The 25,604-nt window shown below is 46.9% G+C and overlaps 2 protein-coding genes across 5 annotated transcripts; one reads left to right on the top strand and one right to left on the bottom strand.

Moving 5' to 3' along the window:
* Positions 1-1,754: 1,754 nt before the first annotated feature.
* Positions 1,755-6,515, bottom strand: LOC144106360 (uncharacterized). Its single transcript, XM_077639139.1, has 3 exons — positions 6,242-6,515; positions 5,038-5,136; positions 1,755-2,112 (listed from the first exon to the last, which is right to left on the bottom strand). The coding sequence occupies exons 2-3, from the start codon at positions 5,077-5,079 to the stop codon at positions 1,816-1,818; spliced, it is 339 nt and encodes a 112-aa protein (XP_077495265.1). The 5' UTR covers positions 5,080-5,136; positions 6,242-6,515; the 3' UTR covers positions 1,755-1,815.
* A 5,283-nt stretch (positions 6,516-11,798) lies between these two features.
* LOC144108825 (ninjurin-2-like) lies at positions 11,799-20,613 on the top strand. 4 transcript variants are annotated; one of them, XM_077642008.1, is made up of 3 exons: positions 11,799-12,112; positions 17,109-17,327; positions 18,857-20,613. In XM_077642008.1, the coding sequence occupies exons 1-3, from the start codon at positions 12,068-12,070 to the stop codon at positions 19,088-19,090; spliced, it is 498 nt and encodes a 165-aa protein (XP_077498134.1). In that variant the 5' UTR covers positions 11,799-12,067; the 3' UTR covers positions 19,091-20,613. The 4 variants fall into 4 exon arrangements, with proteins under 4 accessions (XP_077498134.1, XP_077498135.1, XP_077498133.1 ...); XM_077642009.1 differs by having other exon boundaries at positions 11,806-12,112; positions 17,112-17,327; XM_077642007.1 differs by lacking the exon at positions 11,799-12,112 and adding an exon at positions 13,722-13,843 and having other exon boundaries at positions 17,112-17,327.
* Positions 20,614-25,604: the final 4,991 nt, after the last annotated feature.

Here is a 25,604-nt window from a genome sequence, read left to right on the forward strand (position 1 = left end):
ATCGAAATTCGACCGCCGCGGCTGGGATCGAACCCGCGACTTTCGGGCTAGCAGCCGAGCGCCATAACCACTCAGCCACCGCGGCGGCTTGATAATTTTGACAGCATATTTGGACGACATGAACTTTTCAACTGGGGTGTGCCTTTCTTTTATATTTATTCATTTCCTTACTGTGAAGGAATAAAGGGTAAATGTCGCAGCTAACACGTTCACGAATAATTGAAGACGCAGCAGGGCACCACCGGTCACTTGACATCCGGTGCCCGTAACTGCAGCTAAGCGCTTGCGAAGTCGGATCGAAGCGTCGCATTTCCCTTGCAGAGTAAAATATTATACTTTAATATTTCACTGCTGTCCCTGACTGGGAGGCTCACGCCATGACGTGATCTCGGAGAATAAAACTTAACTCTCGACCGGCCCCTCTGGGAGAGAAGACTTTATTCAAGGTCAAATGAAGGCCCTAGATATGCCATCCCGCTAAGTGTACAAGAGCCAGCCGCACAAAGACCTTGCTGTGCCCAGCAGATTTCGATGCGTTGAGGTAGGCGCTTCAGAGAGGCCACCTATCGATCACGTATATTACATAATGACAAGACTGCCGACGAATTAAATAATGTTTAGGCTTAAAAAGATGCTACAACTATTTTCCGCCATTTATAGTTGCTGAATCCTGCACCGCCACTTCTGCGCGAAGTAAACTGGCCATCACAGCTGGCAAGACTTTTTGCGGTTCTGTGTGCACATGCTGCCGATCTTTATCACATCGCCTCAGACATAGCTATTTGCGGTGATGTGTTAAGCATTTTAGCCTTAAAGTGACACTGAGCACGAATTGAAGACGCCGTGTATCGATTTGAGGTAGCGCGTTCTTATGTGAAATATGGCACTTCCACTGAAAACGAAATTTTATCTGCAGTAAACGTTTTACTCGAAAGCGTTAAGGCCCCGTGTCGCAAAAAAGCCGGCTTCGGCGTTTCCGTCGGCGTGACGGAAAAATCCGGACTGGTCGTAAAGGTGGCTGGTTACAAGAGGCTCCCATAGATGGCGCCAGCCGCACTAGCGGCGCATTGGAAACCCCTGACCCTCGAGCTGCGAGTCGTACACTCTACCCTAGGCCACGCACGAACTTTCGCACAGCATGGTTAAAGTGGGGCTGTATATGCATGTCGTGTGGTTTTCCACGTAATGATTGCAATCGTGGAAGAGGAAACTGTGTCCGTGTCTGCATGGACAAGAGGAACTGGCGTCACGTCACACTCTAAAAGGCGGAGCTTAAGTGTTCCCCAATATTTATGCTGTGGGAAAAAATAGCATAGTCAGGAAGAGTATACAATGCATTCTCACTAAGAAACAAAATTGGATCGAGTCGTACTTAGTGCTCTTTTAAAGTTGATAATTGGTTTTTGGGGAAAGGAAATGGCACAGTATCTGTCTCATACATCGTTGGACACCTGAACTGCGCCGTAAGGGAAGGGATCAAGGAGGGAGTGAAAGAAGAAAGGAAGAGAGAGGTGCCGTAGTGGAGGGCTCCGGAACAATTTCGACCACCTGGGGATCTTTAACGTGCACTGACATCGCACAGCACACGGGCGCCTTAGCGTTTTGCCTCCATAAAAACGCAGCCGCCGCGGTCGGGTTCGAACCCTGGAGCCCCGGATCAGCAGCCGAGCGCCCTAACCACTGAGCCATCGCGGCGGGGGCTCTTTTAAGGTTCATACTGTTTCTCAAGATATCTTCACAGGCTGCAACGATAACCAGATTCGTTTATTCAGCCACACTGGTCTGCTCCTTCTTCCTGCCTCCTTCGGAGGAGAGTCACCGACGTCCACCGCTCGCGGCAGTGGCGGCAATCGTGGCCGCGCCCTTTGCCGCGGTCGAGGCGGCCCGTGCCACGTGTCGCATCTTGTCCCTGGGGTAGAGGTAGAGCCAGAACAGGGCCACTGACGCGAAGATGGTGCCGAACCAGAGCACCAGGATGAGGAAGAGGGCCACGCGGGGCACCAGGGCTCCCGGCGGGGGCCTCGCGGGCTCCTCCAGGTAGAGGACGATCTTGCGGCCGCCGCCGGCCGACAGGGGCTCGCCGGGAGACACCACCAGCCGGGCGCCGTACATCTGTGACGTCGAGGGCGAGAGTGCGCTAGCAGTGCTCTTAAAGATAACTGTATGCGGGACTTCCTCTGAGTACAAACTGTGTAGCCGTTGATGTATTGGTGTAATTTGAAAAAAACTTGCGTTCAGCTACTGGAAAAAAAAGTGGTAGTGTTTTAACGCAGCTGGACCGAGTACACGTGCGACAGAATGTGTTTAGCCTGGTTGGCGAATGGTTCTACTTTGTTGGGTCGACGGCACGTCCGTTGACGATATTAGTTCGATAGTATAGTATAGTATAGTATAGTATAGTATAGTATAGTATAGTACAGTACAGTACAGTACAGTACAGTATAGTATAGTATAGTATAGTATAGTATAGTATAGTATAGTGTAGTGTAGTATAGTATAGTATAGTATAGTATCAGTTGATGAAGACGACGATGGGCAATGCACAGCGCGAGAGTGTGTTGCAGTTTAACACGAGGCGTTATCGGTTGTGGCGATAGCGTAGTGCTCTCATGCGTAGGGCAGCAAGGCCAATCTGTTCGCTACGCCACGGGTTCGAGACCCAGTCGCGTCCGTATTTATTTTATTTATTTATTTCTTCAAGGTCAGGCTTCAGCGATGAAACAGCTATTTCAGCTTTGGTCATGAAGTACAGCTTTCGCAATCAAAAATTGAAAATGGCGGGGTCCCGAAGCGACACGTAGGTTATGAGGGGCGCCGTAGGGGTGGGCTCTTGACTATCTGGGTTCTTTAAGGTGCGATGACATCGAACAGCACACGGGTACCGTTTGCGCTTCGCTTCCATCGAAACATGGCCGCGGTAGCAGCCACTGTCAAAGCGAATGTTTTACAGGTAGGCATCGCAGTGGGGGCTCTCGACGGGTCGTGGGATCTGTGTGAGCCTCGTATTGGGAGAAGGGGGCGTATATTTTATTTGTTTTTGAAAGCCCGAGTGCATTTTTGCTGAAGTATGCAGCTAGTGCTTCACATATAAAAATGGCTGAGTATTACGGCTGCTTCTGCTGTTTTCGCCCATACGTATGCAGGTTCGTATGCCCTACCTAAAATATGGGAGAGAGGACACAAAAGACACACAGCGTGTATGCACTGTCAAGATAGGAGGTAATGTTTACGCACTCGCATTTCGCCAAAGTATTAGCTCTTACTTACCGAAACTATATCCTCGAAAGCACTCATCTGAGGCTATTATACTATCATAATTTGAAAAATTACATGACACAGAGAGGTCTACGAAACAATATCAATAAGAAATAATGACAGCCTGAAGCATTAAACAAGAACAGTGAAAACGGTCATAATCATTGTGTGCCAGCACAGTTAGTTGCTAGGGTAAGGGTGCGGGCTAGTTGGTAATCCATGGTTAAAAATAAGATATTTTTAACCATGGATTGCCAACTAGCCACTATATATATAGAGCACAACTTAAAACACACAAGCACAAAGACGAGATAGTGTCTGCTCTCGTCTTTGTGCTTTTCAGTTTTTAGTTGCGCTCTACACATTTTTAAGCACCGTTAGAAAACCGGCAATAAATCACAACAAAGCTGCAGCAAACGTCGAGATGTACAAAAGCCAGGCATACATATTATAATGATTAGCCGGAGATGCGTGAGCGTAATATTACTGAATCTTAGATAAAATGCTGTATCAAAATACTCCGAATTTATCACCTTCTTCAACTATTAGTCGCACCAATTGGTCCGCACTTTTTGTTCCTCTCTCGGGCACCCATGCGTTCACAGGGAGGACCTAAGAATGCACATGTTTGATGAATTACGGAATATTGTCGCCAAAAACGCGCCCTACCTTGCATAATATGAGGTCGACTGTTTCCTTACACAGCAACGCTAGACAGCTTCCCGGACCTAGACATCCCCGAACCTTAGGCCCAAATATAATCGCGTATTCCGGTCATCGTAATGATTAGAACACGCAGATCAGCCGGGCTGACCACGACACCCTGTGAAACAATGTTTCAACCAACCCAGGTACATAATGGTTAGTTCGGCGTGCACCGGTGCTTCGCGTATCTCCTGAATGCGGTGCTTCACCGCAGGACATGCTCTTAACCTCGGTGCAATCGTTCGCTTTGCGTCGGGCCCGGGCGCGCGTTGCATGCGACAATTCTAGCATACTCCGGTGTCAGCGCGCCCCTCGTACATAACCCAATCGGCACTGAAACTTCCTTGGACGTCCTATGGACGTCCTGGACGTCCAGAGGATGTCTAATGTAGTTTTAGTGCCCATTGGGTAATTGTGAGCAGTGATTACTCTTCGCTGTCCTTTCTTACCATTCCTCCTGTCTTTACGTCGTCTTACCTATCACCCACAACATTCCCTTTATTTCCGCTGTTTGCACGTGAGGCGCACAATAAACAAGCGATAGCTTCCGCGGCTGGCAAACATCTTTTATCTACCTTTTTATTTTTTAATAGACTGCTACCACTACTTCCACCATACTTTGGCAATGCACAAAGGTGGCGCCTGTTGTGCCCTTCGGCAACTGTCTACGTCATGGCATGACAGCATGAAAAAACGGTTTTTCATGAGCGTAAATAACGCACTACATTATCTGCCAAGCTAAATATGCCTGTTATTTGCCAGGAGTAGCACCCTAAGTGGGCTGCTTTCTTTTAACGGCTTGACTCATCAGCCGGCCAATCAGGGAGAAGGAAAGTGCGCAGTGTGCCATTTCGCGGGATAGGGATAATCCCTTTACTGTGCGTTTAAGGGCACCAAGCTGCCGAGGGACTTGGGACAGCCGTAAATGGCGCAAACATTCGCGTTGCATTTGAAGATAACAGGAAAAACACACTTGTTGCATCCGGTGATACCATCTACGCCCTTTTACTGCTGCGATACAAATTACAACCCAGCGTTCAACATCTGCTAACGGGCCTGTATGGCCTCGTGTCTTACCTCCGGGCTCAGGAACCCCTCGCCTCGAGCCACGGTGTTCATCTTGGATTTCCTCGCGTTGGACCGCTTGGGAGTGCAAGGTGCCTGGAAGTATCAGCCCTGCAAGCGTGACGCACCAAGAAGTCCGAGTCATTACCGCTCATCTCATGAATTTAAGCACGTCAGGGCGGCTCCACTTGCAAAAACAACAACGATACTAGCTTAACGTGAAGAACTTAGAAAAGCATAATAAAAACCATATATATTACGCAAAGGGAAAGCCCGCACAAGGCAACCACAGTTGTATAATAAACAATAAAAATTAAAAAACGTGTTTAGTGGCGGTGTGCTTTGTGTGAAAGAAGCAATTACGTCCAAATTTGTGATCGGCTGATTCTACAGTACTTAACTAAACTGTTCAAAATTTTTAAAAGGGGCGACACAGACGCTGGGGACATAGCTGGTTGAAAAACTGTTCACAGGAGCCATAACGTCCGAAAATATTCTCCAACTCTGAAACATTTTCTTTCCTCTCCAAGCCCTAAGCAGCATTTGAAACACAATTGAAGAGAGTAACACCTGAGGCCCGTATGTAATCGCTTACAACGATTTGGCAATGGCCATCAGCATCCTTAGTTAGGCAGGGTGTGCTGTGGTAATTGCAAATAGGAATGAAATGCTCACATGAAGCCATCGTATCGAAATGTTTCTAAAATTCTATTTTGAAATTGCCTGCTGAGAATTTTCTTAAGTTCTAGTAAGAAAATACTTGCAACACAAGAAACCAAGAAAGAAAAGAAGGAATCAGAAAAATAAAGGTAACATAAGGCTGTCGTGAAGAAATATAGACGTCACGCATTTTTAAGCACTTGAACAGGTCCATGTGATGAAACAGTGAGCAGTAAAGAGCTTGTTACTAACTTATAAAACAACGCACTAATTCCTTCATTAATAATACTCCGGCTTGGCCAAGGACAATCTGTTTTGACAAATACGCGTACAGTTCATCAAGCGGAGATAATTGTCAGGGTTGGTTCAGGCGGACAGACAAATACAGAGTCCATGTGGGCCCACGCTCTTTGAACTGAGGCGGTTTTCGCTTAGCAGAAGAAAGTTTAAGGATTTGAGCGAGGTGCTTAGACAACCACATGCCCTCAGTTAGCAATGCGCATCAAAAGTGAAGCAAGGAGTAACGATTAAAAAGATAATTTCGAGACCACAGTACTTTCTGGTGCAGATCTTGCCTGTGCTTCCTGCTGATGGCAATATCCATAGGCTGTTGCGGCGGTGTTGAGAGAGCTGCTGACATAACTTTTGTTTTATTTGATCACTTACCATATGGCATGACATATAATTCTTTCTTGATATTTTTACTATAACACCATGTGCTGGTTTTATCGCTTTTCCGAGGTTTCACTGCAAAGTTGAATATTTTTCTCTCTTCACGCTGAAGTATTTGTTGACCAGAACCATTGGGCGTGATACCACTCGGGTTCCCCTGAGAATATAGAAAGAAGAGGACGTTGTTAGCGTCTGTCTTCTGCGGTATTCTATACATTAAACGCTTCTCTCTCTCTCTCTCTCTCTATCCCATCCGAATCAGACGCAACCCGAAGTTTACGCAGTCAGTCTGTAGCGGAAAACCGCTTTGAACAGTCGCACGAGAGAAAAGCGGGCGCCCAAAAGCGTATAGTAATCATGGGAGACCACAGTTTGCAGTACCCTACACTGTGTTGGTCAAAACCGCACTCTGAGCAGTGTCTGTATGTGCCCAGTGTCTGGTTGTGCCAGTGTTCATAAAGCTGGAAAAGATGCAGATGGCGTCCAGCGCCGAAAACGGCACTGCTGTTCGGAGGCCATTGCTGAGGGCGCTGTTTGCGTCAGCATGCTTATTTCCGTGCAGCCCGCAGTGTCCCGGGATTCGCTGAACAGCAACACGATTACCTTTGTTTAGTGCAGATGAATGGTGCTCAGCGACATGCAATGTAAAATACTGGCAGGAGCCTTCCCAAAGTTTATGACGCAGATTCGGATTCAGAATTTATGTGCCAAGCTTGAGGTGACTCCCTGCAGACGTGACGAGTGGATTCCATATTGCCACAAATTCGCCAGCGGTTGATGTCGTATCGCGGTCTAAAATGTAACGGAGAATCGCCTGCCCAGCGGTTACGACAACATTCGCTCGGGCTAACCGAAGGTTTAGCCATCACACGCGGTGGTTTGATCGAAGAATTTGAGAGAGCAAAGCATGTAGGTATATGCGCTGCATGGCACTTGGCAGTCTTTGAAAAACTGCTGCCCGGCCGATTGTCGGAAGCATACACTGTGGTTGACAGCGGTGGCCGCTCAGCAGGCGTTAATACTATCGACGCGGCTCATATAAATAAACGGATACTAGGCAGGCGGGAGCTTTGTCAGTTTTACTTGTGAAGAGGTGCACCGTGGTAATTCAGGCCATATCTCTGGCACCTGCTTCTGAAGGCTTTCCAACGTGTGCGAGAAGGAGGTGCTCGTACGAGATAATACTGGGAGGCTGTACCGTATGCAGCCAACGAAAAGCGCCTGAAGTTAGTGACGCTCGAGTCGACTTGTGTTGAAATTAAGTAAACCTGACAACTCATACACTGAAGTAACACGGTGGTTTGGGCTCGTTGGTTGCAGTTCATAATGAAGACAAGTTTCGCAGCATGAATAAAACGCACACAGAACTCATACTCATACACAACCAACGAAAAGCGCCAGAAGTAAGGAGCGCTCGGGGGAACGCCATTTTACGGCGGTAGCTTATCGAAGAACTTGGCGAAAATGAACGATCCTTTTCTTTAACCTCATGTCCAACATTCTTGGACAAAAATTTCTAAGATTAGAAACTTTAAAATACTGGTATAAAAATATTTAGGATAATGGGCCATTCTTCCGATATGTAGCAAAATCTTTCTTTTCTAGTGTTTCCATCGCTTGGGCCAGCGGGGAGCACTTTAGACGATAGCAAAAACGGTAAGAGCAAAAAAAAAAAATGCAAGCCTGCCGGCAGACGTGCGTTAGAAATATTTAGGATAATGGGTCATTCTTCCGATATGTAGCAAAATCTTTCTTTTGTGGTGTTTCCATCGCTTGGGCCATCGGGGAGCACTTTTGACGATAGCAAAAACGGTAATAGCAAAAAAAAAAATGCAAGCCTGCCGGCAGACGTGCGTATATATTGATTGTTATTGTGAAATCTTACTATATATGAAAAAATAGCGTTATAAATTCCTTCCCGTTCAAAAACGCTTTTGTCCAGAGTTGTTGGGTATGACTTACGTGCTTTGACGACGACAGACCATGCTTTAGACGATCGACGCGGTACCCAAAAATATGTGCTTAATGAAATACGCCGCCACGCTTTCAATAGAAACTTTACGAATTCCAGTCTCAACCCACCATCTTGAACCAGCGAGCCGGACCACGTACGCTGAGAGGGTGAGTGTGGTAGGAGAGAGCGTAGGAGGAGAGAGTCTGGCCGCAGCGGCAGTGCACCGGATATCCTTAAGCTATCCATTCCTATCGTGCCATGTCCGCTTGTTTACAGAGCTATCCGGTAAGGACCAATAAAGCGATATGGCAGTCAAAAGTAAACAGCGCTCGAAAAATAAACCAAAACAGAAACGAAGACACTTACTTCCTGTGCTCAGTGTCCTGTTCGAAATTATTGCCGATAAAGAGCTGGATAGAGTAAGTCCTTGACATTATAAAACTTGAAACGTCTCCAACGATTCCTGTTCGCTTGTGCGCACCCGCTTTTCTCTCGTGCGACTGTTGAAACCGGTTTTCCGCGACATACTGATTGCGTAAGCTTTAGGTTGCGTCTGATTTGGAACCCTTCTTATCAAAATAAACATGACAAACATTGAAAAGAGAATCATGAATACTTCACGGTGCATGTAAGATGAGTACTCCGACTGGCAGCTCACAAAAAGGCAGAGTGCTAACAAAAGAGACATACTGACAACATAATACCATCCGTATTGAAAAGCTAGGATTTTCAAAGCGTCACCTCCACAGAGCACGTCAAGCTGCTCGTGTACAAATCACTAGTAAGTTAAAGATATCGACTTGCGACCTGATTCATTAACTGTTTCTTGTCACATGTCAGCATGTCACACTTAACATGGCCATCAACCTATCACACATTTAACATCGCAGACTGCAAAGGTAGTATATGTTTTTTTCCTAAATCCTTTTTATTCTGGGCTACAGGAACCTTGCATTTGCGCGTCCCTGCTTCACATTTCTCTCCGCACCAGCCAAAGTAGCAGGTACCATGACCACGCGCCCGCACAGCTGCCTTTTCTACCGAATTCTTCCCCAACATCGTTTCTCGACCGCATGGCAGTGGTCTTTCACAATGGAAATCTTTTCAGTCACGTATGTACAACTGCTGTAAACGACTTAACACACGATACGGAACACAATAACAGACATCATCACCATGCACCAACCAGCCCGACTAAGCCCTCTTCCTGAATTCATGTGTACAACGTGGCTAAAAATGACTGTTTATTTTTGCTGCCTTTTTACGTACCGCAACCCTTATGTAACCTCCTATGACGAGCATCTTGCGGGTAACAAAGCGAAGTGAATTATAAAAAGTTTACACAACTCTCACTTACTGCTCGCAAGAAAGGCATGAAGGTTGGCACGATCGTGGAGCCTTCTTATGCAAGAAACGTTCGGTATTTTTATACTACGATACGTGTGTTACGGCTGGAGGCAGAGCCGTCATCCGTGACAGCCGCACTATGGTAGAATCATTAGCGACATAAACCGCGGCTTCTTCTAGTGCACTGAAACCACGGGAATAATGAATTACTTAATGCAATGAAGCGGCATTCAGTGGAACACAAGGATACACTAAAATGACACACGAACTTCACTTTAAGCATAGAGTTATCTTTCGACTACACCATCCAACATGGGTGTGTCTTAATAATAATAATTGGTTTTGGGGGAAAGGAAATGGCGCGGTATCTGTCTCATATATCGTTGGACACCTGAACCGCGCCGTAAGGGAAGGGATAAAGGAGGGAGTGAACGAAGAAAGGAATAAAGAGGTGCCGTAGAGGAGGGCTCCGGAATAATTTCGACCGCCTGGGGATCTTTAACGTGCACTGACATCGCTAAGGCGCCCGTGTGCTGTGCGATGTCAGTGCATGCACGTTAAAGATCCCCAGGTGGTCGAAATTATTCCGGAGCCCTGCACTACGGCACCTCTTTCTTCTTTTCTTCTTTCACTCCCTCCTTTATCCCTTCCCTTACGGCGCGGTTCAGGTGTCCAACAATATATGAGACAGATACTGCGCCATTTCCTTTCCCCCAAAACAAATTATTATTATTCTTCAAAGCGTTCTTATACGACAGCATAGAATCATTGCCGGAGCAGAAAGCCGGTGGCGACCGTTCGGCGTCATCCAGAAAAATTCTGGTTGGCTGGCGGGCACTGACGTCATTAATGATGTCAGCAGAGTGGAGAAGTACGCTCAGTGGGGGAAATGACGCCATCGGACCAGAAGGGACGTCCCCAGACCAGTTTCGTCTTTGTGAAGCCTCCACCAGCCAACCTTGGCAGGTGGCAGGTGGCAGGTGTTGTACGGGAATGAGCTCCGGAAAAACAACGTGGGTTTCACAAGCTCCACCAGCCACCTCTGGCAAAGGCACCAATGCCTTGGAATGCAGGTATTATCGCATTACCAACACATATTCAAATTAGGGGTCCGTGTTATTTTTCGTCTGCGAAACTCCTGTCACAAAATTGGCTTCAAGAGAGCCTTGGACGGCACAAAATATGCTTCTCAAAAGGGATCAAGGGGCGCGTTCTCTATCCGTGTTAGGAGAACAGATGTCACTTCCTTTTTAAGCTCAGCGTTGTAGCAGGCAATATCTGCAAGGCAATTCAGCTCGTTTGACGGAGGGAAGCCGCATTTCGTTCAAACAACTTCAATAGGACGCCGTTTATCTCGGAAAGATAGCCAATCACCGGAATCCCGCGATAAGGCGGGCAGCTCCAAATATTCGACGCATTTTGACCGAGAATGTCGGGCACGGTTGATTGCACTTAGCAGGCATCCTTATAGAGAGCATGAAATGGTATTTACTGAAATTAGAAAGAGCACACGAGCGATCGGTATTTCATAAGAGGTCACCACACAGCAAAATGTTTTTTAAGCAAGCTTCATTAACACCGGAGATATCGGCTATTAAAAATGCTCCTTATCGCCACGTCAACTCACGGACTCCGACGCGCCGGAAAAGAATATAAAATAAGCAAGGTCGAATTGCATCCCTCCGCGGTCAATCTAGCCCCATCCCGCCCGCGCCAGCTGGTCACGCCCAATGAGAAGGCTCGCCCAGACTGCCCGGTGACGTCACCGGCTAGGGGTGGCTAAGAACGCGTATGAGGTGTCGCACTAATCGGTTGCGAGCAACTGCGAGCAGCAATTTTTTTATAGAATTATTTGCCAATTATAGGGTCCACGCAGAGCTTTTAACTATTACTCGAATACTCAGAAGGACCACCTCTAAAGATCTGTTGTACTAGAATAAGACCATCAAAATCATTTCAGGGTCCATGTTTATGCGAACTCACTGAGGGTACAGATATAGCAAAATTTGCGACCATTTTGTGAAAGAAAAGCTTTCCTCTCGTTATTTTATTCTTCCTTGTGATAACCCGAGAGAGAGAGAGAGAGAGAGAGAAAAGAGAGAGAGAAAGAGAGAGAAAACATCTTCCTACACTGGTCCGAGCTGTGGCGGGTATGCGGCTGATAGGCCAGAGCTCAGCTAAAGCGTGGTATTCATGCTGGAAGCGCTGCACTTGCTCGCCGTTAGTGGGAGCTGGGCCGCCGGGTCGGCCAAAAGCAAAGCAAGGTTGTCCAATCTCTGCTCGTATATAGAGGCGTCAACTGCTCTATCTGCTCCGGGAACTCCCTAATCCCCCGGGATCAAAGAGGCCCTTCCATTATCGCCAGTTATTGCCCGTCGACTGCTCGGAATTTCTTTTCGGCCTCACAAAATGGACAGCCAGCCCATCGTTTCCGTCTCGTCTGCGTCCGAAGACGTGAGTACTGAACATTTTTTTCTGCCCTTAAAAGCCTTTTCTTCTCAGAAAAATCGCGATATTTGAGTTTAGAACGCTATCCGCAAACATGGTTAACATATCTGCAGTGGTCGAAATCGCATACATTTTTTTGCATGCCTAGAGAATGAAAGAATCATGAGAATGTATCTTTTGCAATCATTCAATGTGAATTTTATTCGGAAAACACAAGGTTGAAATGGATGCGAGATAGTGAGCGGAACAAGAACCAGTGGAAAATACAAAAAAAAATGTTTCTTTGCATAGTATATCCTCACGTAGACGAATAGAATGTTACCGGCCTTCAGTGATTACCCCCCACAAAAAAAAAATAAAAAAGTAGCACGCAAGGAGAAATTAAGACACACCATGTATTTTCCTGGCCGGGCGTTGTTCAGCGATTCGGCTCCAAGACTAATCTCGCCAGCACCCCTCCGCATGACGACAGAGGCGCTATTTTCCATGGAAATCATGATTTCAGGCGCGCGTCCCACATTAATGTTTAAAAATTATAAAATCTTGTGCGAAATAGCTAACATTAGGGGCAGCGTTCGCCCTGGCTTCTTTGAACATGCACGTAAGACCTCGTCCTCACAACTGGTGCTTTCTGTATAAACGTGGAGCAGTATAACTGGGCGGTGAGGCCGGGAAGTAAAGGAAGGAAAGAATGGGCAGGGGAGGAAAATGCTGCTACAGAAATAACACTACACTCGATGTCGACTGTTCGCATTGCATAGTATATCGGCCATGCCTTAGCACGAGCAGCAGCGTCGAGAGAAAGAATGCGATAATTAAAGCTAAATAGCGGAACATGAATGTCCAACTCAGTTTGCCCGATATATGTCCGATATGTGTTCGAGCGCCCAGATGATAAGAAAGTGCTGCCTTTTCTGGTTCCCCGAAGCACGACGAATAATCAGACGAGAATGCCTACCGCGCTTGTACTACAATGCTAGCGACGCTCACCGCAATGTCTTCAGGCAATACCAAAACGAACACATTAGTATGCTCAGTTAACGAATATGTTCCAGGCGCAGATCTGACGCATATTTTTGTCCCTCTATAACTTTTTTTTTTTGCATCACCCTTTCGTTCCGTTTCAAGTGTGGTGCAGAAGTAAATTTAGTTCTTCGGTGCAAACTAAGTGTTCCCTTTCGATTTTCTCCCACTTGCACTGACGCAGGCACCTTCATGTCGTGCGCCTCCTCCATGGAGTTAGGTATTTAGCGGTACACATTAAACTGCTACAGACGAAATGTTTTTGAGTGTCCGTCTTTTTGTGCCTCGAAAGAGGAATATAGACATGGTAATCATTAAAACGGGCTCAAATAACCAGTGCGAAGCGTGAATAATTAACTGCAAGCGGTTTTGTACGGGCAGCTAAGGTCTCAGTTAATTGGCGCCAGCGCTGGAGTGCTCCATGACGTCATAGTCATCCGGCTAACATGTTCATGGTGACGTAGGTTGAGGGAACTGACGGGAGAAGTTCGTCTGCTTGAGCTCGGTCCAACAAGTGGTGCGCGTGTAATCGGTGTCTTCTGCCGCATCTTGAGAGTCGGAGTATGATTTTGGTCCCACGCTCCTGCTACGTCAGCAGTATACCGAATCGTAATTTCAGATATGATCCAGTGCAGAGCAATAGCAACTTACAGGACGCCTTCGCGACCAGCACAAGGGAGGACGATGCTGAGAATATCAGCTACGGCAACGTTGGTTGGTAACGCTACTTACATTGACTGTTTCGAGAGAAAAATGTCGCAGCCACTGCGCTTGTTGTCTGCTTTCATTAACGATTGCGTTCCAAATAGGTCGCAGGCGGAAGACCGCCTGCAAACTCGGGTTCTCTGTCCGCAGCGACAATAGCCGTCACCTTTCACTTAGCCCCGCCAGCAACTGCTTCGCGCGGCTGCTCTGGCTAATAGCTGGTAATTTCGACTTCTGCTGCTCGCTCATTTTAACGCAATAGAGTTAAGGCTCTCTTTCTGCTGAAAACCCGGCGTCCGCATTGCCGACGTACCAGTGTCACGTGACCTAGTGACGTTATCACAACCTGCACACCAGACTGTGAGGGTAGCTGTTAAATTAACGATTGATCGCGAGAGATTGCTACGGGAAGAGCAAGCTGGGTCTCACAAGCCCCACCGGTGGCTGCGTTTGAAGGCAGTGGCGCATTGCTTGACCGCTGCACCACGGCGCCTGAAGGGGTATGAGGACTACCAGCGATCTATGATTGTAGAGAATGACTGTGCCTGCGAAGTGATACTCAGATATGGCCACAGGTGACTGCAGGGACCCATTACCGCTATTGCGTCATACCCTTAAGGCAGAGCTCAAGTGTCCCCTCAAGTTTCAGTGCTTGTTTAGCAAATAGCTCGTGTATTCGTTAAATAAGGGTTTGGAGATAATACTATGCCAATATTAATACCGATAATATCAAAAGCAATATGCTATACTGATACCCTTCGAGAGAAAAGTACATAAGAGATGTATCTTACCGGTACTTACCTATGGGGCAGGAGCATGGAGTCTAACGAAAATGGTTCAAATTACATCAAGAACAACGCAGCGAGCAGTGGAAAGGAAAATGGTAGGTGTAACTTTTGGAGAGAGGAAGAGGGCAGAGTGGGTGAGGGAACAAACGCGGGTTATAGTGACATCCTAGTCGAAATCAAGAGGAACAAATGGGCATAGGCAGGGCATGTGATGCGAAGGCAAGATAACCGGTGGCCCTTAAGGGTAAGGGTGTGGATTACATGAGTAGGCAAGCATAGCAGGGGGTGGCAGAAGGTTAGGCGGACGGATAAAATTAAGAAGTTTGCGGGGATAGGGGGGCCGCATCTGCCACAGGATAGAGTTAATTGGAGAGATATGGGAGCGGCATTTGTCCTGCAGTGGGCGTGGTCAGGCTGATGATGATCGTGATAATGAGCGCTAGACCGCGCCACATGGACATATCCCCATCCCGCTTCATACTGTACTCCACGTTGTAGACTTGGTAATAGAAATCAAAGAGTTCTGAAAAACGTATCAAATCTTAATTATCTTCACACTTTTCAAGCAAGGTTCAAGAGCTAAAGGTTCTCTTGAAAGGGGCTCTTGTAAAGTAATAAACCAGCACTTTCCCTACAATGCACTTAAGTAAATTGCTAACTCGGCCTTAATAGTAGAGTGAGTTGTGTAGGATACAACGGGATCTCTTGGTCCAGCTTCAGAGGTTCTTACGGTAAAGTGCAAAAATAGAGAATTACTATGAACGATTGAGAGGCATGTTTCATGTCACTGCGGTAAGGTACGTTGGCTTGAGTGTGCTACCATAACTAGCAGTCCATCCTAATAGCTAGGTTAGCATCGCCAAGCTTAGCCAAGGAAAGGCATCTATTGCAACCGGCATATAATCGACTTTTTGCGTCTAAGACGGCGTCGCAAATCGTGTCAAGGCACTGGAAATGCACACAGCCACATTGAAGCCTTCTTCTGTCATGAAGCAAAAGGGCTTTAAAGTGCATAAAAAGGATTTTCCAGAAACCATGAGCTCCAGTGGCTTGAATCATTTTTGCATGGACTTAATCGTCTTCAGTGTAACATTAACTCAGCCATTCAGCCAAATGCTGTCTCAGGAAGGCTTCACGTGGTTCTTGTAGACGTAATTGTTGCTGTAGCAAATTAGCCGTAGTGGTAGTAGTAGCTGTACTAGTAGTAGAAACAGTGCTAGTTTTCACAGTTGCAGTACTATAGTAATAGTTGTTGAACCGGCAGTAGAAGTAGTAGTGGCCGTAGTGGTGGCAGCAGCTGTAGTAGTAGTGGTAGTGGTAGTAGTGGTGGTAGTGGTTGTAGCGGTGGTAGTGGTAGTGGTAGGAGGAAGATCTGCCTTTATTTTGTTCACCCGTCGGGTGGACGGCATAACTTGAACGATTTTGCTTGCACCTATTTCGAACTTGCAAATGGCTCGCAGTGCGCGCAATCTCTACGAAGGTTCTTTTTTGGCATGAATGTACATACGCACACGCGAAACCCAAGTACGGTTTAAAATTCTAGAGGGCCAACCATGCTTTCGCATCAGATCTTAAAGTTTCGAGAATTGATTTGTGCGACGCCATATTTGGTTCTTGCGGACACGCACCGGAAGGGGCCAAGCCTGGTGGCTAATGAAAAGTCTAGAAATCAAATTGTGAATAGGTAGCGAGCTATGGAAAGGAAAATAGAAGGGCTAAGCTAAGAGGCTGAGAGAGAGAGAGAGAGCAGCATGAGTAAGAGCACGAAATCGCGTTAAAGATATTGTAACGTGGTGGTGACGTTGAAGAACACAGTACCAACACTGTGAAAGACAAAACTAACTTTTATTGGGCGAACCTGTGCCCACAAAAAGAGGCTACACTTACAGCACAACGGCAGCGGCGAACACGGTCGGCGATCGTCGAAAATCTGATCCGCGGGTCAAGCGCGTCGGCTGTTATATAGCAGTCGTCGAATGTTCCAGACTAATCGTTGGGACCCGCGTGCCTTCCACAAAGTTCTAGACCATTCGCGTCAGGCGATGAAATCAGATGACATAAGGTTCGGCCAGAAACTTCGGATAGATGCAGGCGCGTCCCGCGCTGTGCGATAACACTTGTTAGGCGGCGAAACGGGGTCGCCCGATAAAGATAAGTACACGTGTCAATATCTTAGCGCTAATAGAGAGATGACAATGGAAATTTGCTGTTGAATGTAATGAGGAGAACAGATAACCGACGCTCAGGGGTAATAGGAGGTATTCTGAGGACAGTGAAGCGCAGGGCAGTAGACGTAAGAAAATGGAATGAAAAAATTTGCAGGGCTAGCCTGGACACGGCTGGTGCTAAACAGAGCTACTTGGAGGTCACTTTACAGGGCCTTTATCCTACAATGCGCGTAACCACAGATAATTATGATGATGATTATGGTCGTGTTCTCCTGTGTTGCTTGTGTCACAAGCGGTGTTTCATCCTTTCCTCACAAGCAGGCGGACACCCCGAACGGTATCGTGACCGATGCGGACGACGGAGCCGACGTGGACGCCAACGTGTACGCCACCAAGAAGACGGTGGCGGAGGGGTTCCTGGACGTGGCCTTGCTGACGCTGAACTCGGCGCAGCTGAAGCACACTCTGGAGCAGGGGAACCGCCACCCCTTCTACACGCTCGTTGTCGCGTTGGCCAGCATCTCCATCGCGCTGCAGGTGAGTGGGACCATCCACTTGTGTGGCCCTCCAAGGGTCATTTCGCCCTTAAGGTACATCCGAGTGATATTTGCTGGGGAAAAAGTGCGTCTCGTACCAGCGCGTTCTGTAAAGGATTTCCGCAAGAGCACATCCTTATAAAAATGGTCTATAGGCAGTCAATAGACTTCTTATTGACTCTATTGCCTTCCTATTGACATTTCTTTTCGTCTATTCATAGCCTATGGACTGCCCGTAAGCTAAACTTTGTTATAATAAAAGCATATGGCCATAAGCCTATAGATTATCTATAGACTGTCTATATGATTTGTATTGCCTATAGACTATCCTCTAGGGTTGGTCTATAGACTATCTACAGACTTTATACAAAAAAGTCCATGGACGGTCTGTAGACTGTCTAATTAAATTTTTGTAAGGGCGAATCTAACTCAGGATCGGACAAGCAACTCGAGGTCAGTGAAGTTTTTTGCTAGTGGCCCTCCTGAAAGCACTTTGGAAGTATCACGAAGGAATGCGCATGCTAGTGCTCATCTTCAATGACAGTCTACAATCATGTTTACAAAGCAACAGCCTCTGCTGTCATGGCTTGCATATTTGAAGCTGTCGTCCTTGGTTTTTTTCTATTTTATTCGGTAGCATTAGAGTTGTCATACCAACACCCCGCCGAGGTCCTAGACAAAATTCTCTAATTGGTCGAGAATGGTCACGTGGCCTTGTGACGTCATTACAATCTGCCCACCGTGGCATGTGGAAAGCGGCCCAACGGAAGGTCGCGCGATCTTGTGACGTCATTGCAACCTGCCCACCATGGCAAGCGGCAAGCGGCCCACCGTGTCAGGTGCGGATGAAATTGGTGATTGTGCCAGATAAGTCACGTGACTTTCTGACGTGATCACAACGTGCCCACGGCGGCAGATGGCAACCGGCCTACCGGATGAAGAGGTCACGCCACCTTGTGACGTCATATGCTGAATAAGCTGTGTGATCGAAGTGGACCGGTTGAGTGCTGATTAGAATCCGACTAGAAATCCCGATACGTATAGAAATTGACACAGAAACACCAAAGTAGCAACAATGGGGATCCCTAATGCTATCGAATTCCACGCTTAAGGCGCATTAAATGTCCCCTGACTTCTTTTTCGTCCCGTGTGCCTGTACAACGCGTGCATGGAACGGAGGCTGGAGTGATGATATGCTTTTGAATCCTGCAACTCTGCAATCTTCCTGGCGCTAATTAAACCAAGGTTGCGTTTGCGTTTGTTCCAGAGTCCCTGCAAATCCACCCTTAAAGTTGTCTGTCTGGCGCAAAAGAGTCATCACTAACGACAATATAAGGAAGACTTATATTGTCATTAGTGACATTATAAGCCATTAGTGACAATATAGTGACAATATAACGAAATGCACTTTGTAAACATGAAGTTTCTAGGGTCCAGCAAAGCCATTTAAAAAAATATTACAAGCGCCAGTAAAGTTGCAAAGCAAGGAATCACTTCAAAACGTCGCTTTTATCTCACTTCTGCCCCAAGGTTGTCGTTGGCGTCCTGCTGATAATTCTCGGGTGCCTCGACCTCCGCAAGCCTTGCCATCGGCGCCCTGCAGACATCCTCAACAACGTGGCTACGTCCCTCGTCTTGGCGGTGACCATCATCAGCATCTTCAGCACGTCGTTTGACCTGAGCCACCACGACGACGAACATTCGGTCCCAGATCATTTTCCTACAGTTGGAGGTCGCCAGGAATATACCACCTATGCTGTTTGATGCATCCTGATTGGCTGAAATTTTTATCTTGCAACAACGTGCTAGAACTACCCGAATGAACGCACACCTTCCGAATTCCTTAGTGCTGCAAGCAAAGAAATGGAGGGCATCCTTTGTCAAAAGTAAAGAGTCCAGGGAGCTTGCTTCTAAGCCGTACAAGTGTGGCTCATTTTAGAACTGTGAGGACGAGAGTTTCTTTTCCCTAAAAAGGAATTATGAACGCGGGCGATGCGAATCGAGCCATGAAGCAAGTCCCCGAAGCAGAAGCCCAGAAGCAAGTCGCTTGGGGTTCTGCGTTCTGCGCATTAGTGATAATGTCTGCACATGCAAGTTTAGTGCGACTCCCGCATTTCTGCCATCTTATAGTGGAGACCGAAACGGCGCGATGCCCGTTGCAAACCCTCCTCAATCTAACCTTCGCCTTCAGAAAAAAAGAACCTGGAAATAGACTGCACGCTCGAGCGTATCAAATGGAAATTTCCAGTTTGAAACAGCAGTGAATATGGGTGTTTCCTTGTTGGTTTTGGTAAAAAGCAGGAAGTTGATGCATGTTTCCACTGCACCGCTGCCTCTAGGACGAATCACTGTAGGTGAGATCACAGGAAGTGAGGTGCGTATTTTGTTCTAGTTAATGAACTTGGTGCACGCACCACAGTTTGGGAGCTGTTGAACTAGGATGTCCAGTGTGCAGCGTATGGTACGGCTTTTGCTCTTTTGCATCACTGGTCACGCCCGCCCTGGTCACGCCCTCGCTAATCTTTGATCAAATGACATTAGGTGCGCTGCTGATGAAGTTAGGCAAGAACAGACCGCTAGTGTCAGCCTGCACTTCATACGGAATACAGAGGTAGAGAGAGCACTCTAGCGTACACTGTGTAACGCAAGATTCAGCGATAGCTATTTAGGCGTTTGTGTAGGTTGGTGTAGCTGTTTAAGTGTTGGTGGTTTGGTGTAGTGGTCACGTGATGCGCCCCTGCACTGGATGGCGGCTGTTCCGAACAGAAGCGCCCGTAGGCTTATGCGGACCAGCTGACCGGTTACGCCGACGGCGACGGGAAAGCCAGGGGCGGGCGCCTAACAGCTATCGCTGTAAAACGTTATCTACGCAATGTCGAATTTGTGGTTCAGAAACAGCCGTTTGCTCTTGCCAATTTAACTTGTTGGCCTCTTGTTGGCTTCCACTTAAGAAAGACAAAGAAAACCTTGCAAGCTTGCGACAGCATGGAATGCGTAATGGCGCCGCGGTTTATTGGATGCGGTTGTTCTGAACAGGCTTTTCCTTGTTCCATGCGAGGAAAAGCCTGCAGATATGATTGCCCTCTTGATACAAGGTAAAAGGCTACGTGTTAGCAGTTACGTGATGTGGAACTCGCAGGATACATTATTCCTGCGCACTAAACGCAACGCAAATTCTCCCTTGGCTTTCCTTTGACACGCACACATATTTTTCTTCCAAATGGCTTTGTCTTCAAGGAGACATATGTTCTAGATATTGGCCTTCGGAATAAAGAAATTGAAATTTGCCTTTGGATATTTGTTCCACACGAGACACAAAGGATGCTCTGAACGTGACAGTGTTTGCGGGTGGTAGTTGACCTCATTACTCATTACTCTTTCATGGCCGGACGCAGTGGTAGAAGTGAAATAGTAATTTTAATTCGAAAGCATTATGTGCTCATTGGCACGAAACCTGGCGTCGCCCAAAAAGTAGTGGCGTAACAAAGCTCGCAACTATTCGAAGCGGTGTGACGTCATCAGAGGCGGGAAAATGCGAAATGTTGGCCAGTAATAGCGAGTACTAGTTCTCACAACTGCACCAGCTAGAAAGGAGTAGAATAGAAATAGAAAAGAATTGAAACAAAATTTGAATAGAATTGAAATGGAATTACAGTAGAATAGGAATTAGAACAGATATGGAATAGTATTATAACTGAATAAAAATGAAATTGGATTAGAATTGCAATGCTTTCGCATTACTCGCATGTAAGTTCCTTAACTGCCCGCGGCAATGATGTTCCGATTCCATTCCATTTATATTCTTTTCGCCCCTCGCCACGCTTATGTGCAATTGACATTACGACCCTGCATTCACCGGGATCTGGCAATCGGTGCGGACGGCGATAAAAACGGAACAATGTCAAAAGAAAAGTACTGTTAGTCTGCGCCAACCCGTGGTTTTGGAAGTAAAAATGAAAAGAGGGCGTTACAAGGGCTGCTAGCTGTTTTTCTACGCAGGTTTCAACGAGACTCCTCTGCTTGATAACACCATTGAATGCAAACTTCAAGGAACATAGCAGATCTGGCGGTCCTATTTAAGAGCAGTTTAGACTCACTCAGCTTCCTCGCTGAGGTGGGGTGGGGTGGGGGGGGGGGGGATGTTGTAGTGTTCTTTGTAGGACATAATCGCCGCTGGTTTCCTCGGCTTTCTTCAAAAATTCTCCTCCTCTCCTGACACAACTCTTTGCTCTGACATAGGGCAACAAAGCGTGACAGATCTTAGTGTAACATAGAGAAAACACCTATTCAGGTGTTCATTCACCTCGCTTATATCGGAGAGATCGGTTGTTGCTGCGTTGCGCGGGTGGGCCCAAAAATATGTCTTAGGTGTATATAAACTACCCAGGTAGCCATTTTGCGCACCACAGCAACATAAGCTGGTGTGAGCCGATTGCGATAAAAAAAGAAATCTTGCGCAGAGTCAGATGCAAGGAGAACGATAATCTAGGCAATATACGGACAGAAAAACGGAGGAGTCAATCGCACTGCGTGACAAAGAATTAGCATTCGCGAACGACGCAAGGCGTGAAGATTTTCTCTTCCGGGCGTTTTTATTTTTTGTGCGTTTGCTTGCCGTTTAACGCGCGAAGCTGTTTTCCTGCTTTCTGATTAATCAAGATTGGTTTGAAAGCACTAGAACGTGTCCCACTTTAAATTAATCAGCAATGACGATATCTCTTATGTAGTTCAGGCTTCCATGAAAAGTTAACCGCAGTACTACGTTAGCGCCGTTCCGCCTTCATCTCTACGGCTACCGTTCTCAATACTCCTGCAGTAACTGCATCGAACTCCTTGCTATTCTCGAACACCGGTTTCCTGGCCTGTAGCCCTTCAGCTCGCCCGCTTCACTATGCGCCTCCCCTCACTTGCATCGCTTATACTGCCTCCGACCGCCTGGAGGACCAGCTGCCCTTGTGAGCCAGACCCAGGGCATCGGCACTGACGCCTGATTGAGGTACTATCAGTGCTTCTGTTTACTGATGCTGTGGACCCCTACATTTAACTTCTTTTACACCATTTCGACGCGAACTACCGAGAGCCCAAACCACCGCGATTACGGCGTGGTACTTCGTCCTGCACGCAGAGGCGTCTGCTGTGTACAACACTGATGGAGTTGCGACGTTAGAGAGATATGAAGCGGCGCCGGCCGACGCCAAGGTCGTTGATGGAAACATTTTTTTTCCCCGCCGACAGGAAACGGAAGGTCGGCGCGCAATGGGAGATTACGCGCGCATCTTCTGGCGGGAAACCGGATGCGGCGGCGTTGGGACGAGGCGCGGTTCAGGAAGCGACCTGCCCTCGATGTTCTTTCTAGCTTGCCAAGCGTCACGTCCGTCCCAGAGTGGCCTGCTTGTTTCGAAACGCAGCGTCCAAAGAAATATGAACGCTGCGATCGACACAAATGCCCACCTAGCTCCGTGTCGCTATACCTCGGTGGTGTGCACGTGGGCGCTATGATAACGACGTCGATGCTATCCCAGCACAAGCAGCACAGATAATCGGCCCAATACTGGATGTGTATTGGCAAAGGATGGTCTTACAAATGACCAGTGTAAAACCAGCCACTTCTAATATTGGGCCAATTATCTGTGCTGCTTCGGAGTATTTGGAGCAGGAAGTTTGAGGCGTTGTTGACCGAAGTACAGAGTCTGCTTATTGTTAAGGCACCCCAGAGTTGTGCAATCTTTTTGTGGTAAAATTATGTAAGTTGTGACGATCACACTGGTGTACCTTGACGGAAAGAAAAAGAGGGATGTAAAGGACGACTGTGATGTGAAAAAAAAGATTAAACATTGAGAAGAAGAAATTATAGAAAGGAGCAAACATAACGAAGAACTTGTAAACGTAATGAGGGATGATAGGCGCGCTTTCTTCTTTGCTTTAGCTACGCCTTTTTTTTTTTGAAAAAGTTTTCATTGTTGTGAGAAGTTCTAGGTAAACCAAGTGTTTCGTTATCTTGGGAAGAAGAAAACAATGCTCTTACTGGGGCTGGGTATACGCGTACTTTAAAAACTACAAAATGACTGGCTTGCGATTTTCATTTCGTCTTTTTCACTGAATTTGGAGAACATATGACCAGCGGTCATGAAAGGAGCACCTGCATAGTGTGTATGAAAGGAAAACAATCTATTTCATTTAACTAAACATAACCTAAGCGCACAGCGAGCATTTAGCCTGGATAACTCAGAAAAGCACCCCCTTGTTCTCTAAGTTTCTGAGGTTGCAACGCACATAGAACTTCCTGACCACTTCCTGGCCGCCGAAAAGAGACTGAAACCGTTACTGCACGAGCCTTTCACTAAACTTTGCTTTCGTATTCGCGACCCGGAATGAGAGGTACTACGGGCTGTCCGAATGCTTGCTATGCCCGACAGCGCTTTAGACAACCGCAGTGCCAAGTATGCAGAGTATATTCCGGCACCCAACGATGCGACAATTAGTGCCAAATGGTCCTCACCACCCTCCTCCTCAAATGCCAACCAAGGCTACTCTGTGTGAAAACTGAACTGCTTCCCCGAATGGCCGTCCTATTGCGACACTTAGGGGTCCTATTGCTACGCTTAGGGCCACGCATTACAAGCATCCTCCGAAGCAAAACATCATAGCCTCGTAAACGATAAAACCTCTTCAAGAAAGCCTATCACCCAATGGTAAAACTATAGTTGACACTTGAGTCACGGGAAAAAAATATAGTGGTCTCCTCTGGGCAACGTCCATAGCTTTGATTCCCAGGTAAGCCTCGAGACTTATGCTAGTAGTCATTCCCCCGACGGTTCTGTCCTAGCCAGCGTCTTCGGTGGCCGGTGCTAACATGCCACCCTTCACCCTTTTGCTTGTGGAAAATAAAAGTTGATTGATTGATTGATTGATTGATTGATTGATTGATTGATTGATTGATTGATTGATTGATTGATTGATTGATTGATTGATTGAACATCCTCAAACGCTGGCATTTTTGACCGAATAGGTGTATTACCAAATCAAGGTATTTCCTGTGCACCTTCGAAATTGAAGCAGAGGCATGGGACGAATATGACTAACCTCACGAAAATGTTTTGCATGCGCGCTATACATTCCTGCCGTCCTTTTGTCATGCGCGAAATGCTAAAAGGACAGCGTTTCTTTGCAATTTTCAAGACATTTCGTTTTGTAAAGAAATAATGAAGTCATGGAACGCAATAAAAGAGAAAGAACGAAAGATAGAAAAAAGAAATAAGGAAAGAAATAACGTCCTTCTATTCAACTCGAACTTAACAGGTGGCTGTCCCCACGGCTTATCAGAAAGGAACTTGTTTTGTTAATGTGATTTCACAGGGGGCGCTGCAACATGTGCCCGGTTTGATTTATGGGGGTTTAACGTCCCAAAGTGACTCAAGCTACGAGGGACGCCGTAGTGAACGGCTCCGGAAATTTCGACCCTCTGGGGTTCTTTAACATGCACTGACACCGCACAATACACGGGCCTCTAGAATTTCGCCTCCATCGAAATGCGACCGCCGCGGCCGGGATCGAACCCGCGTCTTTCGGGTCACCAGCCGAGCGCCGTAACCACTCAGCCACCGCGGCGGCTAATTCAAAACGTGCTTTGTATTTGTAGTTCAAATACGATCGCGCAACACCTCACATGAGAGGACGTACAGTGAGAGGTCTTGGTGTTTCAAAAGTGACGTTTAATGTCACCGAAGCGACACATAGGCTATGAGAGACGTTGCAGTGAACAGCTGCGAATTTAGATCACCCGGGGTTCTTTAACATGTCATGACGTCGCATAGCAGACGAACGATGCTTGCATTTGTGGTACCACGGCATTATTTCTTAGATTGTTTCTAACAAAAGCCATTCGATGTAGCTGAGCTACACCTGTATAGCGGAGCAGCAAATTCGTGGGCTGAAAGGCTGCACAAAAGTTTACGGGATGAGGCATCACGAAACAAAAGAAGAAAAAACTGTTTTTCCTCGCTAGCTACTCAGCTGGTGTTCATTGCAGCATATCGAGCATGCATGTTCCCTGATGTTTCTGTGCTGATGTTCCCTGATGTAGTTTGCCTAATCGCGCAGAACTTAATTTTTTGACCAGTACTGTACCTTTCGAAGTGTTCACTTGCACAGTGTGTTCTCGACACCGTTAGGGCACACTTTTCAAAATTTGTAAAACCCCTCGCAGTGTTGGAAGGACGGACGAGTGGTGGTTTGGGACAAGTGGGGAGGGCAAGTATTAATGCAAGCGTAGGAGACG

This window comes from Amblyomma americanum, chromosome 10, assembly GCF_052857255.1.
Source record: "Amblyomma americanum isolate KBUSLIRL-KWMA chromosome 10, ASM5285725v1, whole genome shotgun sequence".
Lineage (NCBI taxonomy): Eukaryota > Metazoa > Arthropoda > Arachnida > Ixodida > Ixodidae > Amblyomma > Amblyomma americanum.

Coding starts and splice junctions, on each gene's coding strand:
- LOC144106360 (XM_077639139.1), bottom strand. CDS start 5,079: ATGAACACCGTGGCTCGAGGCGAGGGGTTCCTGAGCCCGGAG. Junction 2,113..5,037: donor AGGGGTTCCTGAGCCCGGAG/GTAAGACACGAG, acceptor TCGACGTCACAG/ATGTACGGCGCCCGGCTGGT.
- LOC144108825 (XM_077642007.1), top strand. CDS start 13,751: ATGATCCAGTGCAGAGCAATAGCAACTTACAGGACGCCTTCGCGACCA. Junction 13,844..17,111: donor TATCAGCTACGGCAACGTTG/GTTGGTAACGCT, acceptor CCTCACAAGCAG/GCGGACACCCCGAACGGTAT. Junction 17,328..18,856: donor GCATCTCCATCGCGCTGCAG/GTGAGTGGGACC, acceptor TTCTGCCCCAAG/GTTGTCGTTGGCGTCCTGCT.